The sequence below is a fragment of the Stegostoma tigrinum genome, chromosome X (assembly GCF_030684315.1).
Source record: "Stegostoma tigrinum isolate sSteTig4 chromosome X, sSteTig4.hap1, whole genome shotgun sequence".
Lineage (NCBI taxonomy): Eukaryota > Metazoa > Chordata > Chondrichthyes > Orectolobiformes > Stegostomatidae > Stegostoma > Stegostoma tigrinum.
The window spans coordinates 18,158,012-18,182,267 of NC_081404.1; the positions used below are offsets into that span (position 1 = coordinate 18,158,012).

General features: G+C 42.4%; 2 protein-coding genes and 1 long non-coding RNA gene across 4 annotated transcripts in view; 2 read left to right on the forward strand and 1 right to left on the reverse strand.

Annotated features, from left to right (window-relative positions):
• The window catches only part of LOC125448276 (uncharacterized), a 143,976-nt gene extending 143,275 nt beyond the window's left edge, over nt 1-701 (reverse strand). Inside the window, exon 1 of the long non-coding RNA XR_009443518.1 lies at nt 620-701. This is a non-coding gene — a long non-coding RNA (uncharacterized LOC125448276). The remainder of the gene's footprint in view (nt 1-619) is intronic.
• LOC125448275 (EEF1A lysine methyltransferase 3-like) lies at nt 585-7,079 on the forward strand. Its single transcript, XM_048523449.2, has 4 exons — nt 585-989; nt 2,669-2,941; nt 4,736-4,847; nt 6,272-7,079. The coding sequence occupies exons 2-4, from the start codon at nt 2,771-2,773 to the stop codon at nt 6,676-6,678; spliced, it is 690 nt and encodes a 229-aa protein (XP_048379406.1). The 5' UTR covers nt 585-989; nt 2,669-2,770; the 3' UTR covers nt 6,679-7,079.
• Nucleotides 4,736-22,823, forward strand: tsfm (Ts translation elongation factor, mitochondrial). Of its 2 annotated transcripts, none has more exons than XM_048523447.2 (6): nt 4,736-4,847; nt 17,081-17,236; nt 19,128-19,256; nt 19,718-19,840; nt 21,052-21,136; nt 22,302-22,823. In XM_048523447.2, the coding sequence occupies exons 2-6, from the start codon at nt 17,132-17,134 to the stop codon at nt 22,718-22,720; spliced, it is 861 nt and encodes a 286-aa protein (XP_048379404.1). In that variant the 5' UTR covers nt 4,736-4,847; nt 17,081-17,131; the 3' UTR covers nt 22,721-22,823. The 2 variants fall into 2 exon arrangements, with proteins under 2 accessions (XP_048379404.1, XP_048379403.1); XM_048523446.2 differs by lacking the exon at nt 4,736-4,847 and adding an exon at nt 12,006-12,176.
• Nucleotides 22,824-24,256: the final 1,433 nt, after the last annotated feature.

Genomic DNA, 24,256 nt, shown 5'->3' on the forward strand with positions numbered 1-24,256 from the left:
CTACCCTGTCTAGTCCTGTAGATGCTGCTTGGCCTGCTGCGTTCATCCAGCTCTACACCTCGTTATCTCAGATTCTCCAGCATCGGCAGTTCCTACTATCTCTTGCTCACATTTGTCTCCTTTTCCTCAAAACCTTAAAGCGCTGTCTCAAAAGGTTCAAAGGATCATATCGTACTGAAATCACACCAGCAGCTAAGGAGTTATTATGTCAGGTATCCAAAAGCTTGGTCAAAGGGATAAGTTTTAAGGAGCATCTTAAGTGAAGAAGGAGGAGGAGGTTTAAGGAGGGCTAGAATCAATTATCCTGTACCCTCTGACCCTACTTCCCCTGAAGAGTACATCCATAAACGCCAGGAAGATATATTAGCTAGCCTTCATATTTTGACAGATTATTTTCTTGCCCTGTCAGTAGCTGGCTTTAGCCAGCAGTGGGAGCTGTTTAAATTCCATCTTCACGTGATACGATTTCGAGAAGCTCTAGGCCGTACACCGAGAAGTTTGGTCCTGTTATCTTTCCGTTGGCTGGTTGAGGTCGGTCACCAGCGAGTCGGCGTTTCACGGACAAAGGTTTCTCTTTATCTGCCATCAAAAAAAAGTTTTAAAAAACCAACAAACTTACATACGCATCCGCAATTAGCAGATAGCTGGATGACTGAGGTTAGGCGCTCATGATCGGTGACGTGTGACCGGCAGCCAGGTTGATCAATCAGAAACGGAACTGTCCACGTGCGGTATCTTGAATGGACCAATCAGACGTGTGTGTCAAGGGCGGACCATACCCGAGATGCCGGTGTCGATAACAAAGTGTGGAGCTGGATGACAACAGCAGGCCAGGCAGCATCCCCCTTTTCTGATGAAGGGTCCAGGCCCGAAACGTCAGCTTTTGTGCACCTGAGATGCTGCTGGGCCTGCTGTGTTCATCCAGCTCCACACTTTGTTATGTCGGACCATACCTGGTTTTAATTGAAAACACGAGCGCTCTTAACATCGTAAGTTTGTGTTTTCAAATAAATCTGTTGGACTATAACCCGATGTCGTGTGATTTCTGACTTTGTCTACTCTAGCCCAACACTGGCACCTCCATAACCATATTGTCAGGTTCGACGAAGCGTGTTTTGGAGTAATGTTGCATGTGGTTTTTTTTTTATTCGTAGAGTCACAAACTATTGTAACACACTAGAGTTGTGATAGAAGTGCTCCAAAACGTATTTAAATGTATTAATGTGTTGCTCCGTGTTAGACAATGCAGAGTACTCGTTAACTGAAGAGACACTTGAAATTTTTCATCTTGCACTCTGCAAGAATGTCAAATTTCCAAGGGAAGAACAGTTTATACAGCATAAGAGAAGGGTTGTAGTTAGTTGTTCCCTGCTGTATTCTCCAAAGCTTGGAAATGTGAAGGTGGGGTCAATCGAGACATTCAAAAGGGCATTGGATGACCTGTCTAGATATAAGTAATGTTTGAACGTATAAGTAAAAAAGAGGAGATTGAAATTTGGTCATGATGCTTGTTTGAAGAGCTGGTGCAGGCACAAGGGGCTCAATGCCCTCCTATGCTGTAAGACTTCTGAATACCCTTCACAATCACAGTCCACATGCCAGCCAATTGGCACCATCTTCTCATGCAGTATAAATTGTTCTGATTTGAGGTTACAATTCTGTTCTGATGAATACAAGATGAAAAACTTTGACAGCCTATCTATTATTTTTCAGCAATATGAATAAGACCATAATATGTAGAATTAGGCTATTTGGCCTACTGAGTTTGCTGTGCCATTTGATTGTGGCTGAGATGTTTCTTAATGATGTTCTTCTGCCTTCTACCTGTAACTCTTTCCCCCCCCCCCCCCACCGCCCTGCCCTTACTAATCAAGAACTTCTCTATCTTAAATGTACTCAATGACTTGGCTTTCACAGCCTTCTGCGGCAATGACTTCTACAGATTTACTACCCTGTGGCTGAAGAAATTCTTCCTCATTTCAGTTCTAAAGGTCCTAGTGGAAACATCATCTCTATGTCTATTCTATCCAGGCCTGTCAGTATGCTGTAAGTTTCAATCCGATTTCCCCCTCATGCTTCTGAACTCCAAGTTCAGACCCAGAGTCCTCAACTGTTCCTCATCTGACAAGCCCTTCATTGTTGGGATTATTTTTGTAAGTTTCCTCTGGAACCCCTTCTGAGGCCAGCACATTCTTCCTTTTGATATGGAGCCCAAAATATGTGCACATTTTTCTAAATCAAAACATGATTGGTGTACTAAAGCAATAGTTTATGAGCTCTTGAAGAGCTATCCTGCTAACAACATATTGCAGTTACTGTGCATCTAATATACTTCAAGATCTCTTGATTCTTTCTTTAAAAAAAAGTTATTTCTGACTTAATTCTCCTGGCCTCACTCAGGTAGGAGCTAGAAATTTATATGCAGCTACTAATCCACAGATGTTTCTTCTTTTAAATTCTGACTGCTTCAGAACAGCTTGTTTAGATGTTTTGACTGCTTAGAGCACCCAAGTAGTGGCCTGAACCATGTTGGTAATGTAGCAACTAAACACATCCACATCAATCCCTATTGTGTTACACATGGGATCATGTTGAATGTTTTAAAATCTGTATCCCTTCCAAAATGAATTGTTATATGTTTATATTTTGCCTGTTTTACATTTTACAGAATAAAACACAACTTGGAACAAATTCATCCTGCAATTGGTGTGGAGGCAAGGGAGACTGAAAAGTATTCGTTACTCAGGGAAAGATCATTCCGCTAGGGAGAATGATGCAAACCCAGGTGGAAGAGTATTTGTCCTGTTTTCTCCCCAATGATGATGGTCTTTTTTCAGAATATTACACAGAGGAGAGCAGTTACAAGTTTTGTGGGCATGTTTTAAAGATCACCCAAAACTTCAGCGCCAGTCTGGGAGTTGCTGCTTTAGTGTGGGATGCTGTAAGTCTCGAGACCTAATTATTTTTTTAATTCACTTGTGGAATGTGGACATAACTGGCTGGCTAGCATTTATTGCCCATGTATATTGGATGGAGGAAAATCAAGCTAGCCACATCTCATCTATCTGCCGTATTAATATTTTAACTTATTAATTGGCCATATTTTTCTCTCGAAGGGGGTTCAAGCCCCAGTCTAGAACTTGGGCACACAATTGTAGCCTAGCCTGATATTTCCTTGCAGTGCTGAGGGAGTGCTGTACTGTCAAAGCTGCAATCTTTTAGAAAAGACGCCCAACTGAGGCCCTGTTTGCCTCTCAGATGAATAAAAGGGATCCCACACCACTAGTCAATAGAGATTGGGGGTGAGGGTGGTTCTCCTGATATATATGGCCAAAATGTGTCTCCTTCCCCCTTTCCAAATGCACCCATTCATCTCTTTGTGAGACCTTCCTATGCACAAATTGGCTGCCAGTTTTTCTTACATGCATTTCAAGTAAATTGTTGACTGTGAAACACTTTGTGACAGCCTGAAGTCATGACAAGGTTATATAAAAATAAAAGTTCTTTCTAACCTGACTTCAATCAATTCTGCACTGAACTGACTAGTGGGAAATCGGTGGTTACTTCTGTTCCCCACTCATTGCTCATTCTCACTATATGGAGCTGCTTGAATATAGGCATCAGTAGTGACTCAGTGAAAGCATTCTTGCCTCTGTCAGAAGATTCAAGGTTTTACTCCAAAGAATTGAGTATAAAGTCCAGGCTGACACTTGCAGTGCAGTAGTGAGACCACTACAGAAAGCTGCACTTTCGAAGGGGCTGCCTTTTGAATGAGACGATAAACCAAGTCTGACCCTGTCTAGGTTAATGCAAATGATCCTGTGATGCTGTTTTGAAGAGAAGCTAGGGAATTATCCCATGTCAAGGGCAATATTTAGAGTCATAGAGCTGTACAGGATGGAAACAGGCCCCTTCTGTCCAACTCATCCATGCCGACAAGATATCCTAAACTGATCTAGTCCTATTTGTCAGCATTTTGCCCATAACCCTCTAAACCCTTCCTATTCAAGTACCCATCCAGATGCCTTTTAAATGTTGTAATTGTACCAGCCTCCTCCACTTCTGTCAGCTTGTTACATACTCGCATTACCCTCTGCATGAAAAAGCTGCCCCTCAGGTCCCTTTTAAATCATTCCCCCTCACCTTACACCTATGCCCCTCTAGTTTTGGACTCCCCCACCCTGGTGAAAAGACCTTGGCTATTCATTCTATCCATGGCCCCCATGATTTTCTAAACCTCTATAAGGTCACCCCCTCAGCCTCCAACACTCCAGGGGAGAAAAGCCCCAGCCTATCTAGTTTGTCCTTATAACTCAAACCCTCCAGTCCCCGTGGCATCTTTGTAAATCTTTTCTGAACCCTTTAAAGTTTAACAACATCTTTCCTGTAGCAGGGAGTCCAGAATTAAATGCAATGTTCTAAAAGTGGCCTCACCAGTTAGCCTTCAACCACCATTTAACGATCAAATAATCTGTTTTATTATCATATTGCTGTTTGTGGAAGCTTGCAGTGTGCAAATAGGCCACTGTATTTTCTACATCGCACTGTGACTATATTTCAAAAATGTTTAATTGGCTGCAAAGCACTTTGGGACATTCTGGGGTTGTAAAGATGCTATATAAATGCAAATCCTTTCATTCTTTCTCTTGTGTTCTGGCACTACCTGTTGGTACTGCAATGCTTCAAGTCACCCTCTAAATTAACTTGTTCTAATATGGATGTGTGATATTTTCAGGGTCTGGCTCTTTGTCAATACTTTGAGGACCAGAAGATGAGTTTCTGTGGGAGGAAGGTGATTGAACTGGGTGCAGGCACTGGAATTGTGGGGATTCTTGCTGTTCTCTTGGGTAAGTTTTTAAAGTCAAATATTATGAGGTAAGCAATAATGAGGATTCCAGATCACGATCAAATCAGCTGTGATCTTATCAAACGATGGAGCAGGCTAGAGGAGCTGAGCGGCCTACTCCTGCTCCTAATTTATACATATCAAAGTTACAGCTTGTAATGTTGGAGAGGAAAACGGAAAGCAAGGCATATGAAATATAAACAAAGAATGCTGGAAGAAGTCAGCAGAGCTGGTAGGTTCTGTGGAGAGAGTAAGAGAGTTATTTTTTCAGGTCAATAATCTTTGAACTGTTGGCTTCTCCACAAAGGCTGCCTGACCTGCTGAGTATTTTCAGTATTCTCTTATTGATTTAAGATTCTCAGCATTTCCTTCCTCAGGAATAACATGCTTATGTTGCTGGAAGAGGGGGTCTATGTTAAAGGAAATGTTTGCTTGCTAAACACAGTTCCCCTCCAGTGATCCACCCATTATTATTGTCATTTCTGTGATGATTTAGCTGGTGTGTGTGTGTGTGTGTGTGCGCACGTTATTCTGCATCTACCCTCCGAAAGAGCAGATGGCTCCAAGGTGGTACAGTCCGCTGTAGAAGTCTGCAACCAACTTGACCCTCTCTTCTTTATTAATCCAACACCTGAACTAGGCAGGTGTGTGGTCCTCTGGCGTTGCTGAGGATTGACCAGCCAACCTAATGAAACTTGAGAAATGGTGGATGTGTCACTGAGAGCTGGGATTCTTTCCCCCTCAACTCCCGGAAGCCAGCGCTCCAGAAGGGTGATCCTTGCTGTTGTAGCTGGTGATTGCACAGATTTATCTGGTTAAACTTCAACATATCTAATCCTGGGAGTCTCTATGCTTTCGTTGTTAAATCTATGCTGCTGCTTTTTGGATTTGGCTAAGTCATTTTTGTCTGCAAAGGAAGAGAGACTGTTGGGCCAGCAGAAATAAACTTTGTGGATTTCTTGAGAATCCTTTTCCCCCCTGTTCAAATTACACAATGAACGCACCCAGTTTTCTACTCTATAGCCTTCTCCAGCCCTAAAATCCTTCTAGACCTCTCTGCTCCCCTAGGTTTGGTCCCTCATATATTGCTGATTTTTATCACTTCACCATTGGCAGCCATGCCTTCAGCCATCTGAGTATTTACTCTGGAATTCCCTCCCTAAAATTCTCTGTTTCCTCCTGCAGGTTCCTGTAAACCTACCTCTTTGATCGAGCTTTTGGTCACCTATTCCAAATTTCTCTTCGTGTGGCTCAATGTCAAAAACATTGTTGCTCCTCCTTGCTTTGGGCTATATTTACTATGTTGAAAATGCTATATCGTTGCAAGCTGTTGTTTAGGATTGGCGACTTTTAAAAATGGCAGACTCTTTAAAAACCTCTGGAGTAATTATAATGAAGAAATGTCTTTTACTTTTAACTCATCAGGTGGCGATGTAACCATCACGGACCTACCACAAGCTTTGAAACAAATAGAGAACAATGTCTTGGCCAACATCCCCTCTTCCTGTGCTCATCGCTGCCAGGTCTGTGCCCTATCCTGGGGCAATAACCATAGTCACTTTCCCACTGACTATGATTTTGTTCTGGGCTCTGACATTGTGTATCTCCCTGAAACCTACGCTTCACTCATCCATACTCTGCAGCACCTTAGTGCACAGAGGGCCACCATTTATCTCTCTTCCAAAGTGCGGAGGGAGCATGCAACTGTCTTTTTCTATGAAGAGATCCTGCCTCAGCATTTTCAGTGCCAACTTCTTTACAGGAATGAAGAGAAAAATATTAATCTGTACAAAATAACCAAAAAAGAACTGAGTGTCAGACAGCAGCAATGACCAAGAGAAATCTATCATTTTAATATGACAGTCAAGATGAGGCAGACCTTCTGTGGGTGACCCATGTAGTACTTGTTTTGAAGAATTTTCTGTCTTGTGATAAGAATATTTCTAATTTTCTTTTTGACTTCCTTGAAAATCTGTTTAGTTCTTGAAGTTGGTAGCATATCCTAGGATGCAGTTCAATGTATTTCACTGATAATCTGTTTCATTGACAACTTAGCTAAATGGCTACTTTTCACATCAGCTGCAAGAGTTTAATGGGCCATTTTACCGTTTAGGACACGACAACCAAGGCCCATGCTGTTCGACCATCTATGGCTTGTTGTTTCTCCATCTCCAACCCCATCCTTGGTCCAAGGGGACTGAAATCACTGGGAAGAGTTGCTGGTGCCTCTTTGGCTGAGAACCTCGCTGTAGTAATTCAGTGAGCTGTCAGATGTGGTTTTTTTTTTTTGAACAAATATAATGGTTTTGTTTAAGCAGTAAGAAATTATTGAGAGAGTGAATTTGTGGAGAGACAAGGACAGCTGAACAAACGCAGACAGCTGAAATAACATGTTTGATTATTATCTGCCTGCTGTTATTTACTCAACTTTCTCACAGTTGCACTTCAGCAGAGAGCAACACTGGCACTATACAAAATATATCAACAAAAATAAGCATAAAACTGATTTCTCTGCCTGTAGCTAGGGTGCCAGTTTGGGACATCCATGTGGAAGGGGTGCCCTCCAAAACCTCAGTTAAGTTGGCAGCATTAATATGTGGACAGTATAGCTCAGGTGGTTTGATAAAGGGGAGATGTTCAGAATGAAGCCTGAAGCTGTACTTACCTGACATGTCTTTGTGTGCGCACACACACGCACGCACGCACGATCAGGAGCAGGGACTCTCTCTTCCCTCATCCCAACCAATAAATACTGAGGCCAAATGTAATGTTGCCATTGCTGCCTAGGTTGACTCCATATTAACACTTGTTTAATGTACTTAACATTTCAGTAAAGTATTAATCTTGGTATTCTTAGAATAGAAACTCCATGGAAAACTCACTGAACGATCTGAGAGCTAACATTGATAATAATTATGTAGATGTTACTATCTTTCTGATTGAAGTAAGATACATTTTGGATGAAGAAAACAACAAAATTATGTACATTGAAATTATGCTGCAGTGAGGAATGTTAGTGCTGGACAAAAGAATATTTTTCCATACTTGGTATTGAATGGTTATCTTTATTCAACACATGCTATGGACCTTGGATCTTCACTGGCAGCTCACCTTCAAAGAATCAACTGCATGGTGTTGACTTTGCATGTCTTTCAATACAGTAACAATGTGTCTTAAATCATGGCACAGGCAAGCATCCTTAACTCACTAGCCTGACTTTTCCTCAGCTTTAAAGTGTAATTCATGCCATAGACTTTCACTGGATCTACAATAAATGGATCATGGACGTGCCCAAATTCATTTCACAGACATCTATTGGAAGGACTACTTATTACACCATTCTGTGTTGAATTTAAACCAGGTTAGCTGAAAGACCAACTGCACGAAGCCATGCTACCCAACTCACACTTGCCAAAAATAATTATATTTATGATTACATTTATGGAAATTTTTTCAGTTGTTTTTCAAACATAAATAGTTCCTCAAAACTGAACATAATATTGAAGAAAAGTGCCTCCAAACCAACTGTGCCTGTTTGGCTGTACTGTGTGTCAGCATTTTGTGTAGCTGTGTTACCAAGTTTCTGTATGCTGACCACTTTGTGTTTACAGACATAGTAGGAACTGCCGATGAATTCTGAAAATCTGAGATAAAATGGTGTGAAGCTGGATGAACAGAGCAGGCCAAGCAGCATCAGAGGAGCAGGAAAGTTTGATGGTTTAGGTCGAGACCCTGCTTCATACTTTTCTAAAGAAGGGTCTCGACCCGAAACGTCAAACTTTCCTGCTCCTCTGATGCTGCTTGGCCTGCTGTGTTCATCTAGTTCTACACTGTTTTATCTCACTTTGTGTTATATTTGCTTTAACTCCCAAGCTAAGAGAATTGTATTGCAATTGCCAAAGAGAAACAGACACCGAAGGAATTATCACTATTCTGAAACTTGGTCAGTAGTTTTATTCTGTAAAATGCAACCAAACTGTTCATAAAGACAAAATATTTCAAACACCTTGTCATTTTGTTAAATTGAAAGAACAAACATGTATTTCTGCAGTGCCTTTCATATTAAGATATCCCAAAAGGTTTCACTGTCAATGAGGCACTTCAACAGTCTAGTCACTGTTGCTACAAAAGTGCTATGTCTTGCTAAGCAAGGTTCAACAGATGCCAGAAAACCTCTGATACCTTACCCAAGTAGTCATTCACGTGAGATGAGACAGACCATTTGACTTTAGAAGGCATCCGATATTGATGTTTTGTCTTTCCTCTCTAGCTAATAAGCGCTGAGGAAAATTATAGTGTCATTCTACCTTAGGTAATATTTGCTACTACAGCAGAGGCTTGGGATCAAGCCTAGGACCATCTGATCTATGTAGCTAAATTCCAAATTGATCACATAAGTTTCACAAGAAAATTGCAAATGAGAAAGTTCACTTTCTTATTCACTCTTGAGATGTGAGCAAAGTTAGCTGGCCAGCATTTTTATTGCCCATCTCTAATTGCCCTTGAGAAGGTGGTGATAAGCTGCCTTCTTGAATCACTGCAGTCCACCTGTGGGTTGACCCACAATGCCCTTGGGGGGGGGGGAGAGTAATTCCAGGGTTTTCACCCACCGACACTGAAGGAACAGTGATGTATTTCCAAGTCAGGATGGTGGGTGGCTTGATCAGGAACTTGAAGGTGGTAGTGTTTCTGTATATCTGCTGCCCTTGTCCTTCTAATTGGAACTGGTCATGTATTTGGGAGGTACTGGCTACGGATCTTTGCTGAATTTCTATAGTGTATCTTTTCGATAGTACACACTGCTGCTCCTGAACGTTGGTGGTGAAAGAAGTGAATGTATGTGAATGAGGGGCTAACCAGGTGGGCTGCTTTGTCCTGGATGGTGTCAAGCTTCTTGAGTGTTGTTGGAGGTGCACCCATTCAGGCAAGTGGAGAGTATTCCATTACACTCCTGACTTACGCCTTGCAGATGGTGGGCAGACTTTGGAGAGTCAGGTGATGAGTTACTCACTGCAATATTCCTAGCATCTGACCTGCTTTTGTAGCCACAATGTTTATGTGGCGAGTCAAGTTGAGTTTCTGGTCAATGGTAAACCCAAGGATGTTCATTGATCATTACACAGTTGAATGTCAAGGGTTGGTGATTAGATTATTTTTATTGGTGATGGTCATTGCATGAGATTTGTGTGGCATGAATGTGACTTGCCACTTATCATTCCCAAGCCTGGATATTGTCCAGATCTTGTTCCATTTGAACATGGACCGCTTCAACATCTGAGCAGTTGAAAATAGTGCTGAATGTTGTGCAATCATTGGTGAACGTCCCCACTTCTGACGTTATGATGGAGCGAAGGTCATCGATGAAGCAGCTGAAGATGGTCGGGCACAGGACACTACCCTGACTTATACCTGTGCCAGGTGTGACTCCAACTAGTGGAGAGTTTTCTCCTGATATCCATTGATTCAAATTTTGCTATGGCTCCTTGATGCCACACTCAGTCAAATGCAGCATTGATGTCAAGGGCTCTCACTCTGACTTCACCTCTGGAATTCAAGTCTTTTGTCCGTATTTGAACCAAGGCTGTATGAGGTCAGGAGCTGAGTGACCCTGGTGGAACCCAAATTGGGCATCATTGAGCAGTTGTGCTTGATAGCACTGTTACTGACACCTTCCATCACTTTACTGATGATCGAGAGTAGACTGATAAAGTGGTAATTGGCCAGGTCGGATTTGTCCTGCTTTTTGTGTATAGGACATACCTGGGCAATTTTCCACTTTGTCAGGTAGATGCCAGTGTTGTAATTGTGCTGAAAGATCTTGGCAAGGAAAGTGGCAAGTTCTGGAGTACAAGTCTTTAGTACTATTGCTGGAATGTTGTTAGGGCCCATAGCCTTTACACTATTAAGTGCTTCCATCCACTTTTTGATATCATATGGAGTGATTTGAATTGGTTGAAGACTAGTATCTGTAATAATGGGAGGAGGCCAAGATGAATCATCCACTTCGGCACTTCTTGCTGGAGATTGAAGATTTGGCCCATATTGGTCTGTTAGAAATAGAAGAGGAAACCATCTTTTATATCGTTATCATGTGTTACAGATTACTTTATTGCCTACAATTTTCTTTCCTTTTCTCAAAGCTGCTAATTGATATACGCACACAGCAGCCAATTTATGCACAGAAAGCTCTCACAATGGATACATGATTAGTTCATCTGTTTTTGGTAGTGTTGGTTGAGGAAGGCATGTTGGCTAGGATAAACAGCACCCACAGATATTTTGTTTTTAAGCCCACAAACGCATGGGGATGTTCATTTAGCACCCCCACTGCAAAGACATCACCTGGAGGTGTCAGCCTAGGCTATAGGCTCAAGTCTCTGCTGGGAGATCTCATAGAAACCTATAAAATTCTAATGGGACTAGACAAATGCAGAAATAATGTTCCTGATGATGGGAGGATCCAGAACCAGGAGTTGTAGTCTAAGAATACAGAGTAGACCACAGGATTGAGATGAGAAGTAATTTCTTCACCCAGAGCCTGTGGAATTCAAAAGAAAGCAGTCAAGGCCAAAACATTGTATGATTTGACAGAGTTGGATATAGCACTTGAGTTAAAGGGATCAAAAGATAAGGGGTGAAATGGGAAAAGCCTATTGAGGTAGAGAATCAGCCATGATCATAAATGAGTGGTGAAACAGGCCCGAAGGGCTTACTACTTTTTTCTGTGTTTCTATGACTCCAACCATGGTCTAATTTTGAAACTTGAATCCTGCATTCAGTTAAACAATGCTTCTGCTTTCGAAAATATTTCTTGAACAGTTGGAGAGACACTGAACAAAAACAAAGTTGCTGGAAAAGCTCAGCAGGTCTGGCAACATCTGTGATGGAGAAAACAAGAGTTAACGTTTCAGGTCGGGTGACCCTTCCTCACAACTGAACGGTTGAACGCAGTACGAAGAAGGGTCACCCGACCTGAAACGTTAACTCTTTTTTTTTCCTTCACAGATGTTGCCAGACCTGCTGAGCTTTTCCAGCAACTTTGTTTTTGTTCCTGATTTACGGCATCTGCAGTTCTTTTGTTTTTATTTGGACACCGAAGTTGTGTATCAGTCACCTGCTTCAGCCACCAGTGGGCGCCATCAGAAACTTTGAGCTGCAGAGCAACCTTCAAAGTAGTTTGTTCTTGGTTCGTTCTCCTGAACAGGCGCAACTTGTAGTTTGTTCTTGCTGGCTTTGGTAACGCTTTGTTCGTAACGCTGACCCTCTCAGAATGCGCAGCACCATGGCCGCCTTCTACGCTTTGCGGAGCACTCGGATCGATGTCTCCAAGGTAGAGCGAAACCCTTCTCATTCTGTTCCTGATCGTTTTTTTTTTCGGGTTTTAAAGTACCAATGGATAGGCTTTCGAAGGCCGCAGTTTGTGCGGGGGTAGTCTAACATGCTGGGATTGATTGATTGGCAAGCAGATTGACCAATCGAAAGAGGCGGTTTGGGAGCGTCTGTTGTTTCTGTGAGATTTAGATGTGAGCCCACCCTCCGCCAGCAAGTTCGGTTGAACCTTTGCCGCATGATGTTTGAATGGGAGGAGCATGTAGAACTAACCTCTGATCGCTGAAAATTATTTAGCTAAGCATTTACTTTACGATTTCAACACAAAAATAGAAGATGGTAGAACAGTTAAACAATTGACAAAAAATCCAGTAGGATTAGAAAATTAGCAGCAAATTGGAATAATCTGCCAGTCAAGGGCAGTGGGCTCAGTTGTAACTTTAAAACTGGAATTGGATATATAAATGATGAAATCGCAGAGCAGGCATGGGAAGAGCGGGGGAATGTACTTTGAAAGAACTGCCACGGATACTGAGCAAATGGCCTTGTTTTATAATTTTCAAAATTTTAATCATGGGATGAGATGTGCCAGTATTTATTGCCCCATCCCTAGTTGCCCTTTGGGAAGGTGATGGTGAACTGCCTTCTTGAATCACTGCCGTCCATGTGATGTAGACTGACCCACAATGCCCCTAGGGAGGCAATTCCAGGATTTTGACCAAGTCAGGATGGTGAGTGGCTCAGATGGGAACTTGCAGGGGATGGTGTTCCTATGTATCAGCTGCCCTTGACCTTCTTGTTGGAAATGGTTGTGGGTTTGGGTGGTGCTGTCTAAGGGATCTTGGTGAATGCTTCCCAAATGTTTTCCCTCTGTGACCCCATTTTTAGTCTTGAAAGTTGATGTGACCTCTCAGTAAGACCTGTTAGAGCGAATGGACAGCTGTACAGTTGTTATTAATTCGCCAGAGCTCCATGGTATCTATTGCTGCTTCAGAGCTCACAAACCTACTTATGGTCCCAGTCCCTCACTTTGAGAAGCCCTGCTGTAGATGGTACACATTGCTAGCACAGTGTGTTGATGATGGAGGGAGTGGATGCTGAAGGCAGTGAGTGGGGTGCCAATCAAGCAGGCTGCCTTGCCCTGAATGGCACCAAGAAGCTGCACCCTCCCAGTGGACAGGGTTCTATGACATTCCCGACTTGTGCCTTGTAGATGGTGGATAGGCTTTGGGGGGAGTCAGCTGGTGAATCATTCACTGCAGGATTCAAAATGCTGGAACTCCCTTCACATTGTGGGGGTCCCAACTCGACATGAACTGCAGTGGTCAAGAAGATAGCTCATCATCTTCAGGGCAACTAAAATTGGGTAGTAAATGCTGGCATAGCCAGCACCACCCACATCCCATGACTTATTTTTTTAAAAAAAGCTCCTGTAGTGATGTCCTAGGATTAAGATGACTGACCTCCAAAATTGACAATCTATTTTGTATCACCTCCCTGTACCATGATCACACCAGTAAACTATTATTTCCACAGTCATCACTGATCTCATCTGGGGATTTGATCCCCAACAACCTTCCACCTTATTGCCCCTGCAACCCTGAATGGCCCACTTCCGCCACCTTCCCAAAATCCACATATAGGACTGGCCGGGCAGATTCATTTGTTCCAGCTTGTTCCTGCCCCATGGAACTTGCTTCTTCCTACCACTTACATCATGATTCTTCTGATGTCTTATGATCAGTTTCAAAACTTCCAGTTTGCTGGAATCTGCCATCTCCTCTTCACCATGGACATGTAATCCTTCCACATGTCCATCCCCATCAGGCTAGTCTGAGGGCTCTGTCTCTTTCTCAAGGGGGAGGCATTGGCCTCATGGTATTATTACTAGACTATTAATTCAAAGACCCAGGTAATATTCTGAAGCCCCAAAATTGAAATTCACCATGGTACATGGTGAAATTTGAATCTAATAAAAATCTGGAATCATTGTTGATTATCAATAAAAAAAATCTGGTTCACTAATGCCCTTTAGGGAAGGAAACTGTTGTCCCTACCTGGTCTGGTCTACATATTCCAGACCCATAGCAATGTGCTTGATGCTTAACAGCACTGTGAGCAATTAGGGAGGGGCAATAAATGTTGACCCAGCCGGCAATGCCAACATCCCATGAACAAACTTTTCAAAAGTAGGCCTGAACCATCCCTATCCGCCATCACCCTTCTCCTGGCTGAGCTTGTCCCTACTTTGAACAACTTCACCTTTAACTTTTCTCACTTTCTTCAGGTCAAAGGTGTGGCCATGGGTACATGCACAGGCCCCAGTTATGCCTGTCTCTTTGTGGGTTACATGGAACATTCCTTGTTCCAGACCTACTAGGGTCCCTCCCTACAATTCTTTCCTGGTACATTGATTAATTAGTGCTGCTTCCCTCTCCCACCCAGAATTGGAAAACAAATCAATTTTTCTAAAAGTTTCTACCCTGCTCTCACCATCACTTGGTCCTTTTCTGACTCCTCCCACGTCTTCTTTGACATCTTGGTTTCCATTGCTGGGGAGAGGCTGGCCACCAAAATCCACAAGAAACCCACTGACTCCCACAGTTACCTCGGCTATACATCCTCACAAACTGCCTTCTGTAAAGACTCTATTCTATTCTCCCAGTTTCTCTGTCTCCATTGCATCTATTCTGATGATGCAGCCTTCTGCAGGGGCCCTTAGAAATGTCTGTCTTTTTCCTCAAACAAGAATTCCCTGCCATCACAGCAGAGCCCTCAGCTGTGCCTGACCCATTTCCTGCACTGTGACCTCATGCAGTCATAAATATTTCAACTAAAATTTTATTTTGTCCATCAGTTTTGAGGATCTACAGTTCACTGTCAGGTTAGGTTTTCAAACCTGTATAAAAATTTGGATGGTCTGTGAATGCATTTGAAAAGCCAAGTTTCTCAATTGTGCAGTAATTACTATTTATAAAAATATAAAAATGTGCCAGTGATCTGCAGGTATTTATGACTTTCTAATCCAGAATTGGAAATTGGAAAGATCAATCTGGATCACTCAGTTTGGGGAAGGGTGCAAAATGAACATGAAACCTCAACCAGAATACATTTATGGTTTTAAATAGGGCTATATACCTGTATTGAGTTGCACACTGATTTCAAGAAATCAGCAAATCATATGGGGTGGAAGGTCGAGCAAATCCAAATGCCAACAAAGAGATGAATGCACATCCTAAAATTCAGTTACTGTACAGCTTTACTCCCATGCTGATCTGCTGTGTCCTAGATTATTAGCCGGCCTGACTGTGGGATTTTGACAGCTAGGACTCAGCTCTTTTCCTTTTCTTGCCCCTCTCCCATAAAAAAAACAAGAGCAAGCTACTGACAACACAGTGTGGAGCTGGAGGAACACAGCAGGCCAAGCAGCATCAGAAGAGCAGGAAAGTTGATGTTTTGGATTGGGACCCATCTTCAAAAATGGGGAGAGGAAAGGGAGCTGGAAAATAAATACTGAGAGGAGAGGTGGGGCTGGGGAAAGGTAGGTGGATGCAGGTAGGGAATGGTGGGAATTGGTCAGTGGGATGGGTGGGGCAGGAAAGTGGGAGAGAAGATGGACAGGTTATGTCGGGTCAAGGAGGTGGTAGTAGAATCCTTACAGTGCAGAAACAGGCCCTTCAGCCCAATAAGTCCACCCAGACCCATCCCTCTAATTTACACATCCCTGAACACTACTAGCAATTTAGAATGGCCAATCCATCTAGCCTGCATATCTTAGGACTGTGGGAGGAAAACGGAGTACCCGGAGGAAAGCCACGCAGACACGGGGAGAACATGCAAACTCCACAAGTCATTCGAGGGCAGAATTGATCCCGGGTCCCTGGCGCTGTGAGGCAGCAGTGCTAACCACTGAGCCATTGCGCCGCTCCACTCTTGCAGGAAAGTGGGTGAGAGGAGGTGTAGTCCAGGTAGCTGTGGGAGTCGGTGGGCTTGAAATAGATGTTGGTGTTGGGGTGGTTACCAAAGATGGAGACAGAGAGGTCCAGGAAGTGGAGGGTGGTATTGGAGATGGTCCAGGTGAATCTAAGGTTGGGGTGAAAAGTGAAAGGGTGAATTGTTCGAGCTCCTCATGGGAGCACAAGGCAGTGCTGATATAGTCATCAACCTGTTGCCACCCCACCTATCTTTCCCCAGCCCCACCCATCCTCCCTCCCGAACCTCTTTGACCTGACGCAACTTGTCCATCTTCTCCCCCACCTATCTGGCCCACCCATCCCACCGATCAATCTCTGCCACTCCCTACCTGCGTCCTCCCTACCTATCACCATCCCAACTACCTTTCCCCAGCCCCAACCCTTCTCTCTCTCTTTACTTTCCAGATCCCTTCCCCCTCCCCATTTCCGAAGAAGAGTCCCAACCCAAACATCAGCTTTCCTGCTCCTCTGATACTGCTCAACCCGCTTGTGTTCCTCCAGCTCCACACTTGTGTTGTCTGTGACTCCAGCATCTGCAGTTTTTGCTATCCTGAAGAGCAAGCTACTGAGCACATGGAGCCTCCCAGCTCCCGTACAAGTGAAAGATCCCCATTTAAATTCCATTCTTTTTGACACAATAATTGGCCTTGCAAATATTTTCTCCTTGTTGAGAAGTGCCTAGCTTCCCATGATATCTGCCCACTGAAACGTGACTAAACTGGCAGACTCACTGTATAGTCAGAAGGAAACACAGAAACTATATCCCTCTGTCACAAACTACTGAGTTGGAGCAATCCTGAGAGTGCACCACGAGCAAGCGAGATGGGATTGTGACGTTTGATAGAATTTTGGTAAGCAACATTGTGGAACTAATGTGTAAATGTGCAGATTGTGTTACAAGTTCTGTAAGATTTCTATTCACTTTTGTTAGATCTTTTCTGCACGGTCAACCCAGTTTCGGCACTGTTCTGGGGTTAGATTAATGGCAGCTGATAAAGAACTCCTCCTGAAACTCCGGAAAAAGACAGGATACTCGTTTACAAATTGTAAGAAAGCCTTAGAGAAGTTTAGCAGTGACCTTCAGCAGGTATGTGGAAATTGTAATGTTAAAGTTGCTGTTGGGTACCCTAATGTATGTTTCCCTTCAAACTCCAACCTGAAAGTACGATATGGTTCCATAGGTAAAGGCATCCCTTTGATACCTCACTTCAAGAGGGCATTCTTCAGATATAAAACTTGATTGTATCTTTAGCTGACTATTTGACTGTGGGGCTATCATGAGCAATCCCAAGTTGATTGGATAGCAAGCAGGAAATTCAAGATAATTATTTTTGTCACCTCTTTGCTATTCCTGGGATGTTGCAGCATTCCACAGTTGCCTTGACTACAGCGGCAGACTGAACACATCAGAAATTAAACTGGGACTTTCTTGGGTTATAGATCACCATGAGACCATTAGATGTCGGAGCAGAAGTAGACCATTCACCTCATCGAGTCTGCTCCGCCAATTAGTGAAATCATGGCTGATCTGATCATCTACAGTTTCACTTCCCTCTCTGTTCCACAGAACCCTGATTTCCTTACTGATTAAAAATCTGTCTCAGCCTTGAATATACTTAACAATAAAGCCTCTACGAGCTCTCTGTGGTAAAAGATTTCACAGATTCATTATCCTCTGAAAGAAAAATTCCTCCTTTGTCTTAAATGAATGACCCTTAATTCTGAGGTTATGCCCTGTGATCCTAGACTCTCCCACCAAGAGAAAACAACCTTTCCACACTCTCAGGTTCCAGAGAATCTTGCATGTTTCGGTAAGATTGCCTCTCATTGTTTTAAACTTCAGTGAATACAAGCTCAACCGACCCAACCTTCTCTGGGCTGCCTCCAATATCAATATATCTTTCCTTAGATCAGGGGACCAGAGCTGTTTGCAATATTCTAGATGTGTTCTAATAAGTGTCTTGCATTGTTTTAGCAAGAACTCCTTATTTTTATACTTCATTCTCTTCAAAAAAAAAGGCCTTTATTCAATTTGCCTCCCCTATTACCTGCTGAAGTTGGAGGAAAGCTTTTTGTGATTCATGTGTGAGGATTCCCAAATCCTTATGTGCTGTAACTTTGCAGCATTTCTCCACTTAAATTATATTCAGCCCCTTTATTTTTCTACAAAGAGCATAACCTCATTTCCATCTAAACTGCCATTCCTCATGTGGGAGCCTCATTTTTGGTGTTGGCAGGCTCTCCAACTGTTCAAGGCTTCACATACAAGTTCTACCCCTTACAGCTTGGTCTAGTTCCTGGGACTTTTTACTTTTGCTCACCATAAACATTTAGTTTCTCTAGGCCAGTACCTGAACTGATGCTTCATATTCACACAGTTTCTGGTATAGAATTGTGAGTGAAAATCAGCAAAGGATGCAATGATGATATGATTTTCAATATTCAAATCCTCCACATCTGTGATACTTATGCTGACACGACTCATGTTTTTGTTGCACTTGTCACAACCTTGGGATGTCCCAAAGTGCTTTACAGGATAAAGTAATCTAAAGTGGAATTAATTTTGTAAAGTAGGGATGCAGTCTATTACAGTGTGGACCCCTCTCATAATGCAAACATGATATCACCTTATCCAATTGCTCATACATTAAAAACTCAGGCTTACTTTCTCAATGAGTGTCTGACTCCATTTTCAGCCAGTAGTCTGACAGCATCCTTGTAATACCCATTACAAATACACAAGCCCGTTCCCTATATACATGATTCAAGAATGGAGTAGAAAATGTATTAAAGCCATGTAGACTGTGAAATAATATTCTGCATTTGAAATGTAAACAAATTAAATTGCTTGCGATATTTGAAGATGGCTGGCGAAAGGGTGCAGACTCCAGAGGATTAATGAGGGAAATATCATGGTTTCCAGGGATGAAATAATTTGTTACTGTCCAGAAGGTAATCAAAGTGGTTTATTTTCAAAGGCTGAAGCCTGGCTGCACAGACAGGCCCATAAGGAAGGATGGAGTAAAGCTTCTAAACTCCAAGGTCGTAAAACAAACGAGGGCCTCATTGGACTGCTGCAAGATGGAAACTCAGCTGTCTTGGTGGAGGTAAAGATAAAGAATGTTTGGTTTGAAGTGATACAAATGTGTTAAATCATGCCATTTACAGTATAGAACAGCATCCAGTCTATTGTACCTGCATCGGTTCTCTGAAAGGGATATCCACTCCTCACCACCAACCCATCTTGCTCTTTCATCAGAGCCCTACAAATTTCTCCTTTTTAAGTACATATCTAATTCCCTCAATTTACTGTGGAATCTACATTCACATGAGTCATTCTGTGTCCTATCCTAATAGAATTAATATGTGAACCAGTTAACAATTGCTGAAAAAGCAGGTTGGGGAATAAAACTACTTGAATTAGTTTTATATCTGATCTTCCGAAGAGCTAGTAAAGCCTGATGGGCTGAACAGTTTCCTCTTGTGTTATGAGATTCCATATGAATCAATAATCCTACAAATAAAATGGTCCTTTTTGACAAATGTTTTTTTTTCCCCCCTACAACAGGTGAATTGTGAAACAGATTTTGTTGCCCGGAATGTCAAATTCCAGCAGCTAGTGCATCAAGCAGCCATTGCCACAATGACACACTGTCACTCCAAGCATGCAAACACCATGAATTACAACAAGGTTTGTCTGTGTTTCCTATTTCTAGTAAAACTGCAATCTTGTTTGCCAGCTGAAGCTCATCACCATCATTTGAGTCTCCAAACTAAATTACTTAGGCTTTCGGAAAAAGGGTCACTCAACTCGAAACATAAACTCTGATTTCTCTCCACAGATGCTGCCAGACCTGCTGAGCTTTTCCAGCAATTTCTGTTTTTGTTACGGAGAAGGCTATACCTGCTAGGTTTTTTTTTGCTGAATGCAGACCTTTCCCAGTAGGAGCAAAACCTACAAGTATGCCTGGGCTGCTCTTGAGTTTTAACCAGCTAAACCCAGGTAGTCTAGCTGTTGAGAGCACTGAGAAAATTTCTCGTTGCTGATCCAGCCAGGTCTACACAATTCATTAGGGCGTTGTCGTGTAAAGTTGTATGAAGTTAAATCAGAATAGTCCCATCTTCCATTGACTGCTCAATCCCTGATGTTTTATTAGTAACACAAGACTGGCTGCTTAACCATCAACAATGCCTTGGAGTTCTGCTTCAAATATTGGATTATTGAATTTGCTATAGCAACTACCTGCTGTCATGGTATACCACTCGTCTTTCTTGTTATCAGGAACTATAAAATTCACCAAAAGAGAATTGGCAGGGATTGTTCTTCTATTTTCTACACCCCATTATGAAGGATCAGCAGGTGGAGCATTCCTGGACCAAATATTTGTCCTGTATTGTGCCAGCTTGTGACACTGTGCCACCCAATACATATTTTCCTATTGCTTAGTGAGAGGTTTGCTCTCGTGAGTTTCCTAAAAAGCATGGTCCTAATATCTTCTGTACTATCAGGGTTCCATGACTTCTCCTTCTGCCTTCTCCACCGTCCTTCCTTAATCTTGTATTTATGTAGCACTTCCAGATTGGTGTTTCCTTCTGACAGATTGTGTCAAAATGCCAAGGTGCTCCGCCACAAAATAACAATAGTTAGTTTCTGCCCACAAGGCAGCAAGAGGAAGTCCAGCACTGCCAGCTAGAAACAGCAAAAGAGAAAATAGTGGCACAAATTATGCTGGGCTGCTATTGGGGGTGGGGGTGGTGGGGGGAAAGAGCCTCCTTCCAGCATTATGTTCTATAGATTCAAATGAAATTTTTTGTTCAAAGGATGGGTTGAGAAAGATTCTGATTAATAAGTGACAACTTTTATAATCTCATGTATATTAAAGTTTCGCAATTACTTTGCAGAATTCCCTTACAACTGAAGAAATAACACAATTGAAAACCAGTTTAGACAGCCGTCCTCTTGCTGACCAGCTTGCCCTAGCTATTGGTAAGATCAGCAGGATAAGCATATATCACTGAGCTGCTTTGACCTTTTCTTTGTGGGGGTGGTGGTGGCAGCATAGGTATCTATTCTTGCTTAAAATACAAGTTTCTTCAAAAAAACATTTTTTATATAAATATGACCATCCCAGTGGTCTAGTCCAGGTTGATGCCAGAGGAAAAGACTGAGAGAGAAAGGAAAGGAAGCTTTCTAACAATATTATACCTTTCACAAGCTTAGGATGTCTCAAAGCGCACGACTATCAATGAAGTACTTTCGAAATGTCATCACTATTTGAAGTTTCAAACGCAAGGGAAACAAAACCATGCACAGCTTTGAGATCCTGAGACAAAATCTGTTGGAGTCAGAGACTGCAGTCATTTTTATGTCAGCACAGTGAGGGTGCCAGAAGGAAAAGTTTATAGGATGGGATTTGAAGCCTATGAGAAGGAAGAGAGGAAAGCTCAGAGGTGCAATGGTCATAACATCTATAAAATGGAGAGACAGTAAAAGTTGATATTGAAAGACAGCCTGACTAGAGGCAAAGGAACAAATGTCTAGATATTTGAACTTGTTTTGTGTGGCAGTGCCTGCTACTGATGCACTAGGGTAAAAAATGCTGAAGTATCCATTTCCTCAGCAGTGATTTTGACCTTGATCTCCCAATGTACTCCAATTACTACACCAAGTTGGTAATTAACTTATAAGGTGATCTTGGAGCAGAGTGGGTGATATACCTACCTGAAGCTCAAGATTGGAGTCCCACCCTGAGATTTGGTTATCAGGAAGGTGTGTTCATAACACAGCCAAACAGATTGAACACCAACCTGTGAGCCCTTTCAGCCTATGTCATGGCAGCTGGTAAAAGAGTGGGAGAGGGTCTCGATCAACTATATGATAGTTAGAAGTTTGGAGTCTCTATCATCACTATGCATTGCTCCAGATGATAACATGCAGGCAAAATTGGATGTCCTACAGCAAGTGTGACACCGTGAATGGTCTGTAATATATTACCACCTACATTCTGAAGTTTGTTTGTAATATAGTGTATTTCAATAAGTGCTCCCTCTCACTGAAGAATCTGTTTTCCATATAATGTCTTCATTCAAGAATAAGAACCCTGCTTTTTACAAACAAACTTGAACCTCCCTTTTTTAAAAATATTTTAAAGGTAACCTTGGTGAGAATATGACTATAAGAAGAGCTTCCTGGGTGGCTGTGCCAACTGATTGCTATATTGGCACATATGTTCATGGAATGTTGCCAGTGGACAACTGGACCCTCTCAAAGATGACATTTGGAAAATATGGTGCGCTAGTGATTTGTAAGCCCATGGAACAGAATTCAAATGTAAACCTCTCCGAGTTGGGTCGGAAGTTAGGACAGCACATTGTGGGAATGATGCCCCTGTCTATAGGCTCAATGGAGGACCCACCTGGTGATGACACAGAGACCAAGATGCTGGCACAGCCTTTTCTCCTGGACCCAGGCACAACTGTAGGGCAGTTCCTGCATACGAGGGGTGTGTCAGTGTTGGACTTTGTCCGATACGAGTGTGGTGAGGTAACGGAGTTGGCGGAGAAAGTATAGTTGGAACGCTTGAGTGCATCCAAAGGAATATACACCATTTTTCATTGTGAAAATCTCTTTACTGATATCAGAATAAAATAATGATCTCCAACACATTGAATAAGGGTACATTATAGTGTCTTTCTTTGCTCCTCTGTTAAACTGTTACTTGAGCAATCTTATGACTAATCAGTTGTTTCTGCCGATGCTGCCATTCACAGGTTTTGGCATTGTATATGTAGCTCATGCATTCTTCACTGCAACCAAGGCATGGAAAGGACTTTTTAAAAAAAAAAAAAAAATCGATATAATATCTTTAATGACATCCCAAAACACTTCTATAGCAAAATGAAGCATGTTGGAAATGTGGCTAACCCCGTAAGCATCACTGTGATGATAAGACCATTTGCTTCAGTGATGTTGGTTGAGGGATAAATATGGGTCATGCCACTCAGAATAATTCCCCTGCTCTTCTTTAAAATATCAGATGGCTAGATCAAAAATTTTCCCCAGGGCAGGATTGACTGCCACGAAGTGGGGGGGGGGGGGGGGGGGGGGGGGGGTCATAGTTTTAAGGTGTTAGGAGGAAGGTATAGAGGAGACGTCAGAGGGAGGTTCTTCACCCAGAGAGTTGTGAGCACATGGAATAGTTTACCAGTGGTAGTCATGGAAGCAGAGTCATTAGTGACATTTAAGCGACTGCTGGACATGCACATGGACAGCAGTGAATTGAGGGGAATGTAGGTTAGGTTAATTTATTTTTGGATTAGGAATATTCCACGACACAACACTGTGGGCCGAAGGACCAGTACTGTGCTGTACTTTTCTATGTTCTAAAATTCTGGAAGTTCCTCCGGAACAACATTGTGGGTCTACCTACAGTATGTGGACTGCAGCAGTTCAAGAAGGCAGCTCACCACCACCTTCTCAAAAGGGGCGAATAGGGATGGATATTAAATACTGGCCTGCCAGTGATGCCCACATCCCCCGAATGAATCTTTTTAAAAAAAAAGTGGGATCTTCAAATGTCCACCTGAGGGACAGACAGTCCCTCAGTTTACTGTATTTTCCATCCTTCAATAGTTCAGATCTCCTGCAGCAAAATATGGATTCATGATCGACTCAGATGACAGCATTTTCCACTGAACCACAGCGGACCTAGGACCTTCCTGATAACATTACTAATTTCTACACAAGACAACGTGTTTACTAATTAAGTGATCAAACAAAATGTGGTTACCTGTCTTTATCTGTTGTCGTTGAGTAGTATGCAAATATTTACACTTACTTTAACAGCCTTCAAATTTGGTACTAGGATTTTGATCATGCACCCGTCTCAAATGTGTTGTCAGCACAATGTTACCTGATAAAAAAAGTTAGACCCAATCACAGCTATCAATTAGCAGCTGAAAAATAAAAATTTGGTAACAGATATGTACTTCAGATTTACAGGGGTTAATGCCACGTTCAAAGTCAGTGCCCTCAATGACACCCAGTTTGGGTTCTGCCAGACCCACTCAGCTCCTGAACTCATCACAGCCTTGGTTCAAACATGGA

Excerpts from the sequence above, each read along its gene's own strand:
- tsfm (XM_048523446.2), top strand. The coding sequence starts at position 12,117 with ATGCGCAGCACCATGGCCGCCTTCTACGCTTTGCGGAGCACTCGGATC. Across the intron at positions 12,177-17,080 it reads CTCGGATCGATGTCTCCAAG|ATCTTTTCTGCACGGTCAAC; the intron begins GTAGAGCGAAAC and ends CACTTTTGTTAG. Across the intron at positions 17,237-19,127 it reads TTAGCAGTGACCTTCAGCAG|GCTGAAGCCTGGCTGCACAG; the intron begins GTATGTGGAAAT and ends TTATTTTCAAAG.
- LOC125448275 (XM_048523449.2), top strand. The coding sequence starts at position 2,771 with ATGATGCAAACCCAGGTGGAAGAGTATTTGTCCTGTTTTCTCCCCAAT. Across the intron at positions 2,942-4,735 it reads CTGCTTTAGTGTGGGATGCT|GGTCTGGCTCTTTGTCAATA; the intron begins GTAAGTCTCGAG and ends TGATATTTTCAG. Across the intron at positions 4,848-6,271 it reads GATTCTTGCTGTTCTCTTGG|GTGGCGATGTAACCATCACG; the intron begins GTAAGTTTTTAA and ends TTAACTCATCAG.